The sequence below is a fragment of the Nyctereutes procyonoides genome, unplaced genomic scaffold (genome assembly GCF_905146905.1).
Source record: "Nyctereutes procyonoides isolate TBG_1078 unplaced genomic scaffold, NYPRO_anot_genome, whole genome shotgun sequence".
In the NCBI taxonomy this organism is placed as follows: domain Eukaryota; kingdom Metazoa; phylum Chordata; class Mammalia; order Carnivora; family Canidae; genus Nyctereutes; species Nyctereutes procyonoides.
This window is the reverse complement of record NW_026575131.1, coordinates 56498102-56515414: the sequence shown is the minus strand read 5'-3', so window position 1 is coordinate 56515414 and position 17313 is coordinate 56498102. Positions and strand designations below refer to the sequence as shown.

Genomic DNA, 17313 nt, shown 5'->3' with positions numbered 1-17313 from the left:
TTTCTTTTATTTGGGGTAAATAATTCATGACAGGTCTTCATTGTGAATTAAACTCTTTATCATTCTGAAGTGACTCTCTGTCTGCTTTGAATAATAGCACCCCTTCTGCTTTTTCAACACAACTAATCTGTTTGATTTTGGTATAATTTTTCACCTTCTTTGAATTTCAACTTTTTGGATTCCTCGTGTCTCTTACTTTTAATACATACATAGTTGGATTTTGTCTTAGGATTCAAAGTGGAAAATCTGTTTTTATTTATTTTTTTTTAATTTTATTTATTTATGATAGGCACACAGTGAGAGAGAGAGGCAGAGACACAGGCAGAGGGAGAAGCAGGCTCCATGCACCGAGAGCCCGACGTGGGACTCGATCCCGGGTCTTCAGGATCGCTCCCTGGGCCAAAGGCAGGCGCTAAACCGCTGTGCCACCCAGGGATCCCCTGGAAAATCTGTTTTTAAAAGACACATTTATGCCAGTTATTGCTGTGGGAAGTGTTGTTGGCTTTTTTTTTTTTATTTATTTATGATAGTCACAGAGAGAGAGAGAGAGGCAGAGACACAGGCAGAGGGGGAAGCAGGCTCCATGCACCAGGAGCCCGACGTGGGATTCGATCCCGGGTCTCCAGGATCGCGCCCTGGGCCAAAGGCAGGTGCCAAACCGCTGCGCCACCCAGGGATCCCTGTTGGCTTTAATTCTAATGTACTCCATGTCACTTTTCTTATTTTGGAAGCTTATTTTCTGTCTTCTACTCTATTGGCTGTATTGGTGGAGTGTATTTCTTTTCTGGTAATTTGGAAGGTGTATTTCCTGCTTCAGTTTCTTGTAGTCTTTCATTTTATTACATTAAACATTATAATGAAACATACTTATCAGTATGAAGCAGCTTTTGTAGAATAAAGAGGTCAAGTTGCAGAGTGTGCATAGTGTATAATGCACTCTAAAAAATTAGAAAGTATGGGCAACCCTGGTGGCCCAGTGGTTTAGCACCGCCTTCGGCCCAGGGTGTGATCCTGGAATCCTGGGATCAAGTCCCACATCGGGCCCCTGCTTGGAGCCTGCTTCTCCGTCTGCCTGTGTCTCTCCCCGCCCCCCTCTGTGTCTCTCATGAATAAATAAACGCTTTCTAAAAAAATAAAAAATTAGAAAGTGGGGAAAATAACGTTACATATAGTTTATGGATTCAAATGTATGCGTGGGAATAATAAACAGCAAATTTGTGATTATGGTTTCTTCTGGGAAGTGGTGGAAAGGATCTTGGATTTTGGAGGCGATACACAGGGCATTTCAACTCTATCTGTAATGTTTCTTTATTTCAAGAAATCTTAAAAAGTATGGTAAATGGATAGGATTTAATATAGCTTAGCAGTAGATTCAGGAGTGCTCGGAATGTTACTCACTGCATGTTCTGTAGGGTTGAAATGTTGGGTAACAGTTTTAAAGAGCTCTTCTTCTCCCTGTGTTGTGGTTATTGTTAATACATGCTCTTATGAGGAATGCAAAAACCAGGCCTTCTTAACGTTTTACAAATGGATGCTTACGGTGGGGGTAAAATTTCTCACCAGAATATCATCTATCTAAGATGTGCTACATTTCAAACACGTTGTTCTCTGTTGGATCACTCCAAGATGTACAGTTGCAGGAGCAGAGTCATGTGGGAGGAGCACATGGAAAGTTCAGAATTGTCTCATGAAAAATGAAATTGGGAAGAGGCATTCTTTGTGCTGTGATCTGAGGAAAATACTATTTTCCTCTGCTTCAGACTCACTATGTGAGCTTCCTGTTACTGTTCTAACAAATTACCACACATTTAGTGACTTAAAACAACCAATTTTTATTTATTTTTTTTTTCAAATATTTTATTTATTTATTCATTCATGAGAGAGAGACACAGAGAGTGAGACAGGCAGAGGGAGAAGCAGGCCCCATGCAGGGAGCCCGATGTGGGACTCGATCCTGGGACTCCAGGATCACACCCTGGGCCAAAGGCAGCGCTAAACCGCTGAGCCACCCGGGCTGCCCAAAACAAGCAATTTTTAAATAATAGTTCTGGAGGCCAAAAGTCTAAAATCAAGGTGTTGGCAAGGCTACGTTCTTTTTGGAAAGCCTAAGAGAGAATCTGTTCCCTTACCTTTTCTGGCTTCTAGAAGCCACCCAAATTCCTTGGGCCACAGCCCCTCCTCTGTCCTCACTGCCAGCAGCACGGGGTCTGCTCATCTCTGGGACTCCCCCGCTCTAACTCTGTCTTATGAGGGCCTGGTGAGGATGCTGGGGTCACACAGGAAAACCAGTGTCACCCCATCTCAGGGGCCTTAATCTCCTCTGCAATGTCCCTTTTGCCACATTCAGTGACATATTCCACTGCTTAGGGGGTGTGCACCTTTAGGATGCTGTTATTCTGCTGGCCTCACCTTGCATCCTTTGCTTTATGATGTGGAGTGGAAGTGGGGTGGAAATGCTACAAACCACACGTGTACTTTGTACTAGAACTTGCTAACGGGCTCCATCTGAAGAGGCTGCAGGAGGATGCAGGCTGCAGGGGGAAAGGGTCTTGCTCCTTCCTGTCCTGGTTCCGGCTTGTACGTTTGAGAATGTCTCTCTCTTTTTTAATTTTTTTTCCTCTTTCTTAAGATTTATTTATTCATGAGAGACACAGCGAGAGAGGCAGAGACACAGGCAGAGGAGAAGCAGGCTCCATGGGGGGAACGTGATGCGGGACTCAATCCCGGGACCCCGGGGTCACGCCCTGAGCGGAAGGCAGACGCTCAACCTCTGAGCCACCGTGGCCTCCCCTGAGAAGGTCTCTTGTGTGAATCTCACCCTAAATACCTTGACTCACACTTCTTTCCCCTCAGGTCACCATCGTTTTACTTTTTTCTCTGGTTGCAGTGAATGTTTTGTGAAGAATTCAGAGATCAGCCTCATTTCTCACCTTAATAAAGAAATGAGGGCAGCCCGGGTGACTCAGTGGTTTAGCGCTGCCTTTCAGCCCAGGGCCTGATCCTGGAGTCCTGGGATCGAGCCCTGCATTGGGCTCCCTGCATGGAGCCTGCTTCTCCCTCTGCCTGTGTCTCTGCCTCTCTCTCCTTCTGTGTCTAAATAAATAAAATACTTAAAAAAAAAAAAAAGGGGATCCCTGGGTGGCGCAGCGGTTTGGCGCCTGCCTTTGGCCCAGGGCGCGATCCTGGAGACCCGGGATCGAATCCCACATCAGGCTCCCGGTGCATGGAGCCTGCTTCTCCCTCTGCCTGTGTCTCTGCCTCTCTCTCTCTGTGACTATCATAAATAAATAAAAATTTAAAAAATAAAAATAAAAAAAAATAAAATAAAAAAAAAAAAGAAAAGAAAAAGACATGTCCTTAAGGAGTGTTGCTTACAGGATATTTATCCGAACGCACAGCTGGCAGACAGGGGTGCTGGAGGTCTGTGCCAGGCCCCAGTCCTAAGGCAGACTTCTGAATCTCATACTGGCTTATTAAAACTTGGTATTCATTACTGATCCATATTAAGCAAAAAAAAAAAAAAAAAAAAACACAAAAAAACAAAAACTATATAATCGTGCTCTATTTGTAAGTTTATGAATCCAGGGACGCCCGGGTGGCTCAGTGGGTTAGGTCTGACTCTTGGTTTCTGCTCAGGTGATCTCAGGATTGTGAGATGGAGCCCGAGGCTGGCTCCGCAGTCGGTGGGGTCTGCTTGGATATTCTCTCCCCCTGCCCCTCTCTCCGTCAAATAAATAAATAAATCTTTTTAAAAAGTTCTGTTTGTAAATCAAACAAGTGATGAGGAGGTCTGGAGCTCCCGTCTGTCTCAGCCTAGACAGTGTCGTGTGCCGCTAGCGGGACTGGGTAATGCCTTGGCTGTGCAGCCCATCCATCAAGGGTAAAGGTCCCCAGGTCCATCCCAAAGCGTTACACAGACTTTTTTCTGTTTTTTTTTTTTTTTTTTTCTTTTTTCTGTTTTTAATCTGTTAACGCAGGAGCTCGGTCGCCGTCGGGCCACCGCAGCCTTCCAGAGTGCACAATTCCCTGCGGACGCGTTAAAACCCTGACGGTCCATCCATTTCCTCGCAGCGCAGAGCGCGCACCTGCGGATCCCAACGGCGGCCCGCGCTCCGCTCCGGGGCGGCGACCCCAGGACCCGGTCTGCAGACCTCCAGCCCCGGGGGGCGGGGCTCCGGTGTCAAAGGTCACCCGGGGAGCCCGCCCGGGCCTCCCACACGGTGACGTCACCGCGGAGGGTCTTTGTTCTTCAACAAAGAGCACAGGTCCACGGTGACCTCGACCCTGGGCCCTCCGGCCCTGGCTCCCGTCCCGGCTCCAACAAGGGGCGCCCCGCGGGGACACCGAGCCGGGACCGCCCGCCCAGGAGGAGGACGCGAGCGGGGCGCCGCGCTGCCGGGAGACGCCGGACCCGTGGGGCCGGCAGGCGGTGCGGCTCGGAGCGCGCGTCCGGAGCGGGCGGGTCGGCCACGTGTGTCTGGACGGCCTGTCACTCAGGTGCGGAGGCGTGGCCACGGAGAGCCGTCCAATCAGAGCGACAGGGGCGGTTCTCGGAGAACAATCAGGAACGCCTGGGCGGTGCCGGGGAACTAGCCAATCAGAGGCTTGGGCTCGGAGCGCAGTCCAATCAGGGGCGCCAGAGGCGGGTCTCGGACAGCTATCCAATCAGGAGCCCTGGGAGAGGGAGGTCCCCGAGCACGGTCCAATCAGGCGCGGGGGCGGGCACGCCCGCGGCCGCGTGGACGTGGCTCGGGGCCGGCCCCCCGCGCTCCAGCGCACCTGCCCCGCGCGGCCCCAGGTGTGCGGAGCGCGCTGCTCTCACCTGCCCGGCCCGCGGGCCCGCGGGGGCGACGCCCGCACAGCTCGGAGTCGGGCCGCGAGATGGTGAGTCGGAGACCGGGAGGGGCTGGTTCCAACCGGCCGGAACCGGCTTCCTGCGACCGCGGGCCCGCTTGTCCCCGCCCCCGGGGGTCCCGACCCGCGTGGCCGCCCTCGGCCGGGGGCTCGGCTCCTCCCCGAGGACAGCCTCGGGGGCGCGCGAGGAGCGTGGGGAGACCTGCAGGTGGCCCTTCCCAGGCAGGTCCTCGGCCCCCCGTGACCCCGACCCCGGTTCTCGCTCCCGGGGGACGTAGCGGGCCGCCGACTGCACGCAGGTGTTCAAGGGGCGAGGAGAAACGGCCCCCGCCCCTGGCTGTGCACGCGGGGCGCCGGTGCGGCCTCCTGCCCTCGCCGCGCGGGGGGCTCTTTGTTCGGGGGGCCCTGAGGGCGGGACCCCGCGCGAGACCTTGGGGTCACCCTCCCGGCTGCGTCCCCTTGAAAAGCCGTGTTGGCTCGGCGGAGCCTCGGTGTTTTTAGCAAATGTCCAAATGGAGCGTGAGGGCGAAGATGAAATCTTCCCAGCGGAGTGAATTTCGGAAAAAAGAAGGAAATGTCTCACATTCCGGTTGTTCAGCCTTCTCCTTAGATCCCTCCCGGCGTGGAGTAAGTTTCTCGGGTCTGTTCCTTCCAGGGCCCACTCGCGTGGCTTCTGGGCAAAAGAGGGCCCTGGGGAAATAGAGGTAATAGAGGGCATCCCACCCCCCACCCCCCCCACCCCGCGAGGCTGCGGAGAAGTGAGTGCCTCTCCCCAGGGTGCGGGAGGTCGGCTGTGAATTCCAGAGGTCACGTCTCTTCTTTTCCTTGGCAGCGTGGAGGACTTGTGACGTGGGCAGTACTGTGGCCTCTTACCTGTAATACGCTTTGCTTTCATCTACAGTAAATTGGCTCATGTCCGTGGGAGAGGTAGGGATGCGAGCATCTTTCTTACTTAGAGATCAGGGTGTCCCTGTCCTTTGCATTAAAGTGTTCGCAGTGGCTGCCCCACCGTGGGTCAGGTCTCCCCGCAGACTCGGACCTGCTGCCCATCGATTTAGGCCGAATTCCATCATGTCAGGTGTACGATTGCCTTAAAATCCTTGCTGTGTGTAGGCAGGCTCTCCCTTGTTCTTTAGAACATTTTGCCTGCTTCTGGACGTCCGTTCTTCTGTGACGTTTGGAGAATTGGTATCTGTCAGGTCCCTGCCCAACTACACTTGGTTTATGGATTTAATTACATTTTATGAAGACCATTAAGTCTGTCTTAGGAGGGTTGATACCTTAGTAATAGTGAGGTACCCCCGTCTAAGAATGGGTGCCTTCTTTCCTTTTGTTTCGTTTTGGGTAGTATCCTTAATGTTTTCAGATTTTTCCTTTTGGTTCTTCTCATAGCCTTCGTTTTACTTATTTAATAGTAATGAAATTTGGTTTTTACCATCGTATGTGTTACTTTTTTTTTTTTTTTAAGATTTTATTTATATATTCGTGAGAGAGACAGAGAGAGAGGCAGAGACACAGGCAGAGAGAGAAGCAGGCTCCATGCGGGAAGCCGGATGTGGCCCTCGATCCCAAGACCCCGGGGATCATGACCCAGGTCAAAGGCGGACACTCAACCACTGAAACACAGGTGCTCCTGTGTTACCTTTTTATTTATTTTTTATTTTGTTTTTTTAAAAGATTTTATTTATTTATTCATGAGAGACACACACAGAGACAGGCAGAGACACAGGCAGAGGGAGAAGCAGGCTCCATGCAGGGAGCCCGATGTGGGGACTCAATCCCGGGACTCCAGCATCTCGCCCTGAGCCGAAGGCAGGCACTAAACAGCTGAGCCACCCAGGGATCCCCTGTGTTACCTTTTTTTTTTTTTTTAAAGATTTACTTATTTGTTTGTTTGTTTGTTTGTTTATGATAGACATAGAGAGAGAGAGAGAGGCAGAGACACAGGAGGAGGGAGAAGCAGGCTCCATGCCAGGAGCCCGATGCGGGACTTGATCCCGGGACTCCAGGATCGCGCCCTGGGCCAAAGGCAGGCGCTAAACCGCTGAGCCACCCAGGGATCCCCCCCTGTGTTACCTTTTTAAAAAGAATTTTTTCCAACATGCTATTGCTATTATTTAGGTAATGAAATTGGGTTTATACTGAAGTTTTATCCTGGATTCTTGTTAAAAATCTTACTCTGTGATTGTCATTTTTGTTCTGTAGGTGTCTTGTATATAAAATTTTTAGATTTAGACAAAGGCAAGTGTTTCTTTTCTAGTATTGTACCTTAATTTCCTCGTGATACTGGATCTCTAGTAAAATGTTGACTAAGAGTGAGGTCCTGGACATACCTGGTTTCTACCTAATTGTTTTAGGGAAAACAGTGAGCTTCTTACCATGTATATATTCTTTGTTCTGTTTTGAACATTCTTTTATTGGTTTTTCCTTTATTGGTTATGCATGTTAGGTTTCTTTTTAAAGATTTTATTTATTTGAGAGAGAGAGAGCAAGAGAGAGCACGAGTCAGGGGCGGGGAGATGCAGAGGGAGAGGGAGAAGCAAACTCTGCACCGAGCGGGGAGCCCAATGTGGGGCTCCATCCCAGGACCCTGAAATCATGACCTGAGCCGAAGGCACATGTGTCACCAACTGAGCCAGCCGGGCTCCAGGTTATGCATATTAATTACATCATTTCCCAATGGTAAGATTTTTTTTATGTGTGACTGTTTCATATTATAAAATGTTTTTTGGCAACTCTTAGGATGATTACATGTGAATCATGAGTTGATTTCAGAGTTTTCTATTGTGTAATATAGCATCAGTGCAGGAAAATGCGTGTGACATAGGTACAGTTGACAGATAACTTAGAAAAGAATCCTCTGTGAAATGAAGTTCAACCCTAAATATAGAACTTTCACACCAGAAACCCCACTTGAAGTGAATCCCAGGGGCAGGTCCCCTCACTCGCTGGATGTAACTGGTATGTGGAAGTACATAAAGACTTATGCATGTATTTGTAGTTCTGTGTATATAGTTAATGCTTGTGTGCTTGTTGTTACATGTGTATATGTATTTATGAGCAATTTAGGTATCAATTTGCAGTATAATCTCAAATGGTTACTTTCGTGCTCGCTCTCCTTTACTCTGTCCTACAACCAGTCATTCATAAGTGTCTGTCAGTAGCAACAGGAATATAGATAAATGTATATATAAATACACGTGTAAATCTCTCTCTGTCTCTCTCTCTCTCTCTCTCTCTCTCCAGTCACAGTAGCAAAACCACCGTAAGGTGTATCAAACAAGCGCAGGGGCTAGGGGAGTTTGTTCCGCATTGCCTCTGCTGTGAGCCAGTGTTCATAATACCTGCTTTACAGAATTATAGGAACACATGAGCTAATGTGTACAAAGCTTTCTGCAAAGTCTTATGCACATAGTGGGTCCTCAGTGCACATTTAAAAAATTAATATTGTGTTAAAGTGTTTGATGGTTTCAAGCTGGGTGTATTGGGAGTCCCTATATCCGTCTGTCGGGGCCACTATCACAAAAATGCCGTTGACTGGGCCCCTATAAACCATGTACATTTGTCCCTCACAATTCTTTAGGCTGGGGAGTCACAGGTCAGGGCCCTGGGTGATTTGGTGTCTGGTGAGGATCATCTTCCTGGTTCATGGACAGTGGTCTCCCCACTGTGCCCTCACGTGGAGGATGGGGCAAAGGCACTCATCCCACTGTTGAGGGCTGCACCTTCATGACCTAAGCCCCTCCACAGGCCCCACCTCTCACATCGAAGTTAGGATTTAACATGAATTTCGGGGGGCACAAAAAAGTCAGTCTGTAGCGGTCCCCAAGACCACCCTTCAGGTCAGATTCCATAGGAGGACTCTCATGACCCAGCAGGTAGGTGTGCTCACGGCTCTGATTTATTATAGTGCAAGAACACAGAGCACGGGCAGCAGAGGGGAAAGGTCCTGAGGAGACCGGGTGTTGAGTTCCCGGGGCCCCTCCCAGTGACATCTTGCAGGCTCTGCCGAGTTCCCCCAGCAGCCAACATGCCAGCACATGCGGAGTGTTGTCTACTAGGGAAGCTAATGAGAGACTCAGCAGGTCTTTTATTGGGGGCTGATCATGGAGGCGCCCTCTGCCAGCACCGACCAAGATTCCAGACACCCAGAAGGAAAGCTGGGCTTCAGCACAAGGCATTACTTGCATAAAAAGACACAGGGAGCCTCTCCTAGCAGGGTGGTGGGGAGCCTCCTCAAATATAAGTTCCCAGGAACCAGCCAAGGGCCAGCCTTGGAAGCAGGACTTTCTATGGATGAGGACGCTCAGGCCTGTTGGGTTGTCTCTTCTGAAGAGACCAGTCCTTTGGGCCTCGGACAAGACCTCGTTATAGCAGCGTGATCATCAGTAGGACCCTTTGCAACTGGGTGAGACCAACGTGCAGGATTGATTTTGGCTCTGCCCTGTAGGAGGTCCTGGACTTGCCCAGTCCAAGTAAATCCCATTAACCATAGAGGCAAACGTCGTAGAACATTCTGGGCCTTTATCTTCAAAATTTCTGTATTGTATTATTTTTATGCATTTTCACCTGGCCTCAGGTGTCCATTACCGTGTCGCACAACTCTGGTGAGGAAGTTGATGCTGACCCCAGTGTCTTCCAGGGACAAGGTGGTTTCCTGAGAGGAATGCGTTAAGCAGCCAGGTCAGCAGGCCCCCACTGTGGCCTATTTTAGGGGATTCAGGCTGGTCCTTGTTCAGAGGGACAGCGTGTGGTGGTCGGCTTCAGACAGGTCTGTTGCCAATGTCGCTAGTTCGTCCACCTCGCTGCTGTGGATGGCATTGGGGGGTGATCTGCGTGGGCAGAAACAGAAGCGAACACCTTGATTTCACATGGTCTCATCGGAGAACAAGGCCTTCCTCACTGGCAACTGTGAGGGACCCACACGGACCGCCCTGAGATTTTCATAGGTCAGGACCTCACAGAAGTGTCCTGTGTCCTCCATATTGACACAGAGTCCTGATCGTGGAGCTTATACCTGCTTCTGGATCGGTCCGGTGTGTTCTGAGGCTGACGCAGCCCGTCATGAGCTTACAGTCAAGTTCAGGCCGTTCGGAATTCAGCATTCCCCGAGTCACTAGGGGCCTTCCTTAGCAGCGGCAAAGCCGAGACCCTGCAGGGTCACGGAGTTGTGTTCCAGGGTGCAGGTGTTGCTCTCCCGAGCTCCTGTTGTCTTGTCTCTGAGTCCACGTGAGCCACTGGTGGACAGTCACTCTCTGATGCCATCGGAAATAGGGTTTCGGGGACGCCTGGGTGGGTCAGTCAGTTAAGCATCTGCCTTCGGCTCAGGTCATGATCTCAGGGTCCTGGGATTGAGTCCCACATCAGGCTCCCTGCTCAGTGGACAGTCTGCTTCTCCCTCTCGCTGTGCCCTGGCTCAGGCTCGCTCTCTTGCTTGTTCTGTCCCAAGTAAATAAATAAAATCTTTAAAAAAAGAGAGAGAAGAGAAATAGGGTTTCATAAGAGCTCTTTGACAAGCTGAAGACTTGTACTAAAACTTCCCAAAGTATATCTCCATTTAGAGATTGCCTGTCTCTTCGTTGTTTCCGTCTTGCTTTGAACCTCCAGTGGGTAAAAACTCAGTGAAAAATCATTTGGTGTAGAGACCTAAATGATGCGATGGTCCCTCTGGCATTTATGAAATTAACACGCACAAACCATCCGCATCAGCTTTTTTCTTGAATGCAGGTGCAGTAGCCACAAAGCAGAACAGTTTTAAGTAAGAAAAATCCCCTTCCCCTCTTCTTCGTCAGCACAGATTCATTCAAAGCCTGTATAGGTTTTGTAGGGTTGCCATAATGACTTGCCGTAGCTGGGTGGCTTAGGAACTGGTGCTCTCGGAGTTCAGGAGGCTAGAAGTCTGGAATCAAAGGGGCAGAAGGGTTGTGCCTTGCAGCTTCTGGTGGCCCCCGGCCTCTGTTTGTGACAGGGAACTCCTATCTCTGCATCCCACCTTCATGTGGCCACCTTCCCTGTGTGTCTCTGGCTTCACATGGCATTTTCTTCTTAGAAGGCTGCCAGCCAGATTGAAATGGGGCCTGTCCTCACGGCCTTATCTTAACTTGGTTATGCTCACAAAGATCGTCTTTCCAAGTAAGGTCCCGTTCATAGGTACCAGGGGTTAGGATTTCAACATACCTTTTTTGGAGATGAAGTTTAAGCCACGATGAGGCCCTGGTAGTAAATCCAGCGGTTACATGGGTAACATTGCAGCTGCCAGGGAAGATGCGGCTCCGGTGCGTGGGTGGGTCAGGAGGCCGTGGCCCAGCAGCAACAGGTAGAAGAAAGGGTAGAGGATCCCTGCCCGCTCGGCCCTTGGTTTATCTAATTTTGCTCCAGCTCTAGAAATGGATCTAACTAATTTTTTTCTCCCGGTGCAACACAAAGTTTTTTTTTTTTTTTTTTTTTTAGTTTTTATATTTTTTGCTCATCCATAGTTGACCTTGGTCACTTGGGGGCCCTTTCTCCCTGTGCCTGGAGAAGTGAACAAAAATCAGAGACCTCACCAAAGCCACGCTTAGTTTTTCTCCTCCTGCTCAGGGAGCATTTGCCAAAAGCAGCCCATGCCCCCAGTGTGCCAGGCCTCCTGCGGCCAGACCCGTCCGTCTGTCCACTCTTGCTTCACAGCCGACAGCAGCTCAGCTGCTCTTGCACATCCCACACGACCCTCTGGCCCCTGGGCCCCCTCGTCTTCCCGAACAGCCCTTTGCTCTATTTCCATGAGTCAGGGGTGTTCTAGCAAATCCCACCACTATGCCAACCAGGACTGGTGTCAACAAGACCACCCTTGTGCCCTGCTAGTAGGACCCCCGCGGCTTAGCGTACAGCTTGCCTCGGCTATGATCTGTTACAACAGAAGGACACACAGCAAAGCTAGCCAAGGGCAGAGGCATATGGGGGAAAGTCTGAGGGAACCAAGTGCCCGTCTTTCCCACTAGAGCCCCCCAGAAAACACCAGCAGCGAGGCATGACAACACATGGAATGTTTCTGCCAGAGGGGCTCAGTTGAGACTCTGCCTGGGATTTCTACTCCACCTCCCAGAAGGAAGGCTGGTGTTCAGTGTTAACAATCCTGTGTGCACCGCAGTTCAGGCACAGCGAGTTAATCTGTCAGGCTCCCAGACACCAGCCTGGCCCAGAGTTGTGTCTACGGATAAAGCTGAGGCCTAAAATGTCCCGCCTTCTGCACGCTCGGTGTGAAACTCCCTGGAAGGAGCGCTGCAGGTAGCAAAGGCCGGGTCAGCTGTCTCGGGAGCCGCCCGTTGTTCCCCTGCCAGGAATGGGGGCTTGCCTGCTAATCTGCTTCTCAGTTGAACAAGTGCATTCTGGCATCAGAATCGTTGAATGTGAGTATTTTCTCCTGCGCGCAGATGTCCGTGGTTGAGGAACTTTAAAAACAAAACAAAACAAAACAAAACAAAAAAAACAGGCTGTAGGGAATCCCTGGGTGACTCAGCGATTGAGTGTCTGCCTTTGGCCCAGGGCGTGATCCTGGGGTCCTGGGATCGAGTCCTGCATCAGGCTCCCCGCAGGGAGCCTGCTTTTCCCTCTGCCTGTGTCTCTGCCTCTCTCTGTGCGTCTCATGAATAAATAAATAAAATCTTAAAAAAAAAAAGTGTAAGGGGAGGATGCACCTCAGTGGTTTCTGTGCTCTTAGGGTAGGCCTGAGGTTCTCTTGTGCCCAACAGGGGAGGGACATGGAACGGAGGGAGTCTCAGAGTACAACCTCAAGGATGAGGTATGGGGGGCCGCTTCTACCTGGAACTTGATATGAGAGAGGGTGTCCGTTGTAGGAAGGCACTGCCTAGCCCTTTATGTATTTTATAATCTCGGGCAAACTCACTGTCAGATACTTTTGACTTCTGCTAACTTCTTCACAGGGTGGGACTTTCAACCTTATCCTTAAGGTCAGCGAGGATGTTCTTACATGGCTCTTGTGGGAAGAGCTGTTTTGTTATTTGTCATTTGTGTGTGTTTGGAGGGGGGGGGGCAGGTGCACCGAGTCTAGGGAGTGTAGGGAATGGTTGCAGGTCTGAGTTCTCCCATCTGTGTCCTCCTTCCTGAGCTCCAACTTCTCAATAACTTTCGTCTGAGTCCTGAATTACACAAATACATTAGCAGTACTTCTTCAAAAGAGTTTAATCATTTAGTCAGCAGAAACTGTCTACTTAGGGTGTGGCATTCTTTAAGATGATATGGTGAGCTGGCCCCTGCTGCAGGAGGATTCCCACAAGCCTTCTGGGTTTGGCAAGGGGAGCAGAAGAAGTTCCCAGTCCTTCAGTGTGTTCCTATTTCATAAAACCTCACCCTGGTTTGACCTGGCACTTGATGTGGTGCTTAATGAGTGATGTGGTGCGTAATGTGTGAGCCGAAGCCGTTCGTGTCACAAGGGATCAATGGGTCTGAAAATGCAAATATTTGTTCCGTTAGTAGAACATTTCTGTGAATTCTCCAAGGTGGTCTGAACCATTTAGTTAAGGAAGAATGAGACTTGATGTGGTTGCAGTAAAAGTGTAAAGATAAGTTCAGTGTGTGTGGTACTGTTAACTCTGTGAGGGTGTGAGCATGGATAGAGTAATCGATCTGATGATCAAGTCATAGAGGAGATGGCAGGTAACCACAGAGCCTTATTTGAATTTCCTGTGCATTGAATCCGGTTGCTCAGTGAGTCTCAACTTTCCTTCTGCACATATGTTGGGTGTTTTAGGACTCCGTGGTCTTTGAGGATGTGGCCGTGGACTTTACTGTGGAGGAGTGGGCTTTGCTAGATTCTGCTCAGAGGAAGCTCTACAGAGAGGTGATGCTGGAAAACTTGAAAAACCTGGCCTCAGTGGGTAAGAACGACCACATTCCTTCACTTAGTCATTTAGAGAACAAGCATTTCTTGCACGTCAAACCCGTTTTGGGATTTGGATTGTGGAAAGGAAATACACAGCCACCACAGAACCAGAATCTAATAGTTTCTGCATGAGAATGAGAATCTCTGCATTAAACTGATTTTTTTCTATCTGTATAGCTCCCTGTGCGTCATCAGTGAATATAGATTTCATGGGTCATTAAGGAGCCCAGTGAAGTTTATGTAATCTTGTGACAATTCTGTTTATTAAATTGCTTACCACTTTGACCCCTTGTACATGTTATTGATGAAGTCCTGACACAGCCAAACTTCAGTGTCATTCTGACCAGCAGGTACCTTCTTTTTTTAAACCCTGTTCTCTTTCTGCTTTCAGATGATGAGACTCAATTTAAAGCCATTGGGTCAGTTTCTCAGCAGGATGTTTATGGGAATAAAATACCCAAGGAACATAAAATAGCAAAGTTCATCAGAAATGATTCCTGGGCCTCTGTTTTAGGGAAAATTTGGGAAGAACTTAGCACTGAAGATCAGCGCATGAAGCAGGGGCAACATCTGAGGTGAGTTGCGCTCACAAGAGAAAGCATTATTCCAGGAGAGAATTTTAGTGTGTCATGAAATTGAAGAAGCAAACAAAATAAAAACACTTATGGGAGCCTAGATCAAATTTGTTTATTCACTGAGAGTGTTTACAGAAAAATGTCCTTAAATATGTTGATGTTGAGTGTTAAAAACAATTCAGAGGGCAGCCCAGGTGGCGCAGCAGTTTAGTGCCGCCGGCAGCCTAGGGCATGATCCTGGAGACCCTGGATCGAGTCCCATGTCAGGCTCTCTGCATGGTGCCTGCTTCTCCCTCTGCCTGTGTCTCTGCCCCCCCCCGTCTCTATGAATAAATAAATAATATTTTTTAAAAATGTAAAAGATAAATAAATAAATAAAGACAATTCAGATCAAAACAGGAGGAAAAGCCCATGTTTAAGAAACACTGTTTGTTTTTTTTTTAATTTTTTATTTATTTATGATAGTCACACAGAGAGAGAGAGAGAGAGAGAGGCAGAGACATAGGCAGAGGGAGAAGCAGGCTCCATGCACCGGGAGCCTGATGTGGGATTCGATCCTGGGTCTCCAGGATCGCGCCCTGGGCCAAAGGCAGGCGCTAAACCGCTGCGCCACCCAGGGATCCCTAGAAACACTGTTTTCATAATGCCTCTGGTTGAATTCCCTTCCAGGATACTCAGTTTTTTTTGCTTTGTCACATAGGGCAGAAAGCCTGCATATTCATTACAATTGATGAATGTGTAATCCTAATACTTAATAGTAAATATTAAGAAATCATTAATCAAACCATTGATGATGACACGCTTCTCATTTTTAACAGAAATCGTGTGGTGGAGAAGCTCTCTGAAAGTAACGATCAGTGTGGGGAAGGCTCGAGTCAGATTCCAGATCTTAATCTGTACCAGAAAACTCTTACTGGAATAAAAGAGTATGAATGTAGCGCATATGGAAAAGTCTTCGTGCATCATTCCTCCCCCAAGAGTCACATCGCCGTGCACACTGGACACAAACCATATCAGTGTCAGGAGTGTGGGCGGGCCTATAGTTGTCGTTCGCACCTTCGAATGCATGTGAGGACCCACAATGGAGAGAGAACCTACGCATGTAAATTATGTGGAAAGACCTTTCCTCGTACTTCTTCCCTAAACCGGCATGTAAGGATTCACACTGCCGAGAAAACTTACGAATGCCAGCAATGTGGGAAAGCCTTCATTGATTTTTCAAGTCTTACTAGTCATGTGAGAACTCACACTGGAGAGAAGCCCTATAAATGTAAGGAATGTGGGAAAGCCTTCAGCTATTCCTCCACCTTTCGAAGGCACATGATAACACACACTGGAGAGAAGCCCTATAAATGTAAGGAATGTGGGGATGCCTTCAGCTATTCCTCCACTTTTCGAAGGCACATGATATCACACACCGGGGAGACACCACATAAATGTAAAGAATGTGGAGAAGCCTTCAGCTATTCCTCAGCTTTTCGAAGGCACATGATAACACACACTGGAGAGAAACCCTATGAATGTAAACAGTGTGGAAAAACCTTTATTTACCTACAATCCTTTCGGAGACACGAAAGGATTCATACTGGAGAGAAACCCTATGAATGCAAACAATGTGGGAAAACCTTCATTTATCCCCAGTCCTTCCGAAGACATGAGAGGACCCATGGTGGAGAGAAACCCTACGAGTGTAGCCAGTGTGGGAAAGCCTTCAGCCACCCCTCATCCTTTCGAGGGCATATGAGAGTGCACACTGGAGAGAAACCTTACGAATGCAATCAGTGCGGAAAAACGTTCAACTGGCCCATATCTTTAAGAAGACATATGAGGACACACATGAGGGAGAAACCCTTTGAATGCAAACAATGTGGGAAAGCCTTCAATTTGTCTGCCTGCTTCCGAGAACATGTGAGAATGCACCCTGGAGACAAATCGTATCAATGTAAGCTGTGTGGGAAGGCGTTCTATTGCCACATATCCTTACAGAAACATATGAGAAGGCACACCGCAGAGAAGCTCTACGAATGCAAGCAGTGTGGGAAAGCTTTCAGTTGGCCTGAACTTTTGCAACAGCACGTGAGAACACACACTGCAGAGAAACCTTATGAATGTAAGGAGTGTGGGAAAGTCTTCAAGTGGCCGTCGTCTTTGCCAATACATATGAGAGTGCACACTGGGGAGAAGCCCTATGACTGTAAGGAGTGTGGGAAAGCCTTCAGTTGCTCCTCATCCTTAAGGAGACACATACGAACACACACTACAGACAGACGCTACTTAGGTGATGTGGGAAGTTCTCCTGCAAGTGAATGCATACCTTCAGTGGATTCAGAAAATCCACACCAGGACAGAAACCTTATAAAAACTGTAAATATGGTACTGCCTTTGTGAACACCTCATCGAAGTGGACCTATGGGGCACATCTTTCCAGTTCTTTTACAGATAAACAATTAGGTGAAAAATAGCTCTCCAAGTACTCTTTCAGCTATCATACAAAGTCTTACAGGTGGTGGTTTCTCCCCTACATTTCAGTAAATAAACCTATCTTTACAATTTGTTGGACTCATGGTGATTTGAAGTGTATTTTTATTTTTATTTTTTTTAAATGTTTTTATTTATGATAGTAACACAGAGAGAGAGAGAGAGAAGCAGAGAGAAGCAGGCTCCATGCACTGGGAGCCCGACGTGGGATTCGATCCCGGGTCTCCAGGATCGCGCCCTGGGCCAAAGGCAGGCGCCAAACCTCTGTGCCACCCAGGGATCCCTGAAGTGTATTTTTAATATGCGAGTAGTTTTAATTCCTTAGTTCTTTAAATTCTTTAAGGGGTTGTCAGAACAATGACATTTTTATATTTGTTGGGGTTTTCTTACTAGCTTAGTGTGGCAGATTCTGGATATCAACCATAATATATTTCCTGCCTTACTGAGAATTTATTTATTTATTTTGGCCGGAGGAACCTTATTCTTTACAACAGCTAGCAGAAATTTGTAATTTTGCAGAGCTCTTCA

At 48.5% G+C, this 17313-nt stretch overlaps 1 protein-coding gene across 5 annotated transcripts; it reads left to right on the top strand.

Moving 5' to 3' along the window:
- Positions 1-4762: 4762 nt before the first annotated feature.
- LOC129522033 (zinc finger protein 555) lies at positions 4763-16866 on the top strand. 5 transcript variants are annotated; one of them, XM_055344083.1, is made up of 5 exons: positions 5324-5481; positions 5687-5781; positions 13601-13727; positions 14124-14307; positions 15126-16866. In XM_055344083.1, the coding sequence occupies exons 2-5, from the start codon at positions 5767-5769 to the stop codon at positions 16693-16695; spliced, it is 1896 nt and encodes a 631-aa protein (XP_055200058.1). In that variant the 5' UTR covers positions 5324-5481; positions 5687-5766; the 3' UTR covers positions 16696-16866. The 5 variants fall into 5 exon arrangements, with proteins under 5 accessions (XP_055200059.1, XP_055200058.1, XP_055200060.1 ...); XM_055344084.1 differs by lacking the exons at positions 5324-5481; positions 5687-5781 and adding an exon at positions 4763-4884; XM_055344085.1 differs by lacking the exon at positions 5687-5781 and having other exon boundaries at positions 14247-14307.
- The last annotated feature ends 447 nt before the right edge of the window (positions 16867-17313 follow it).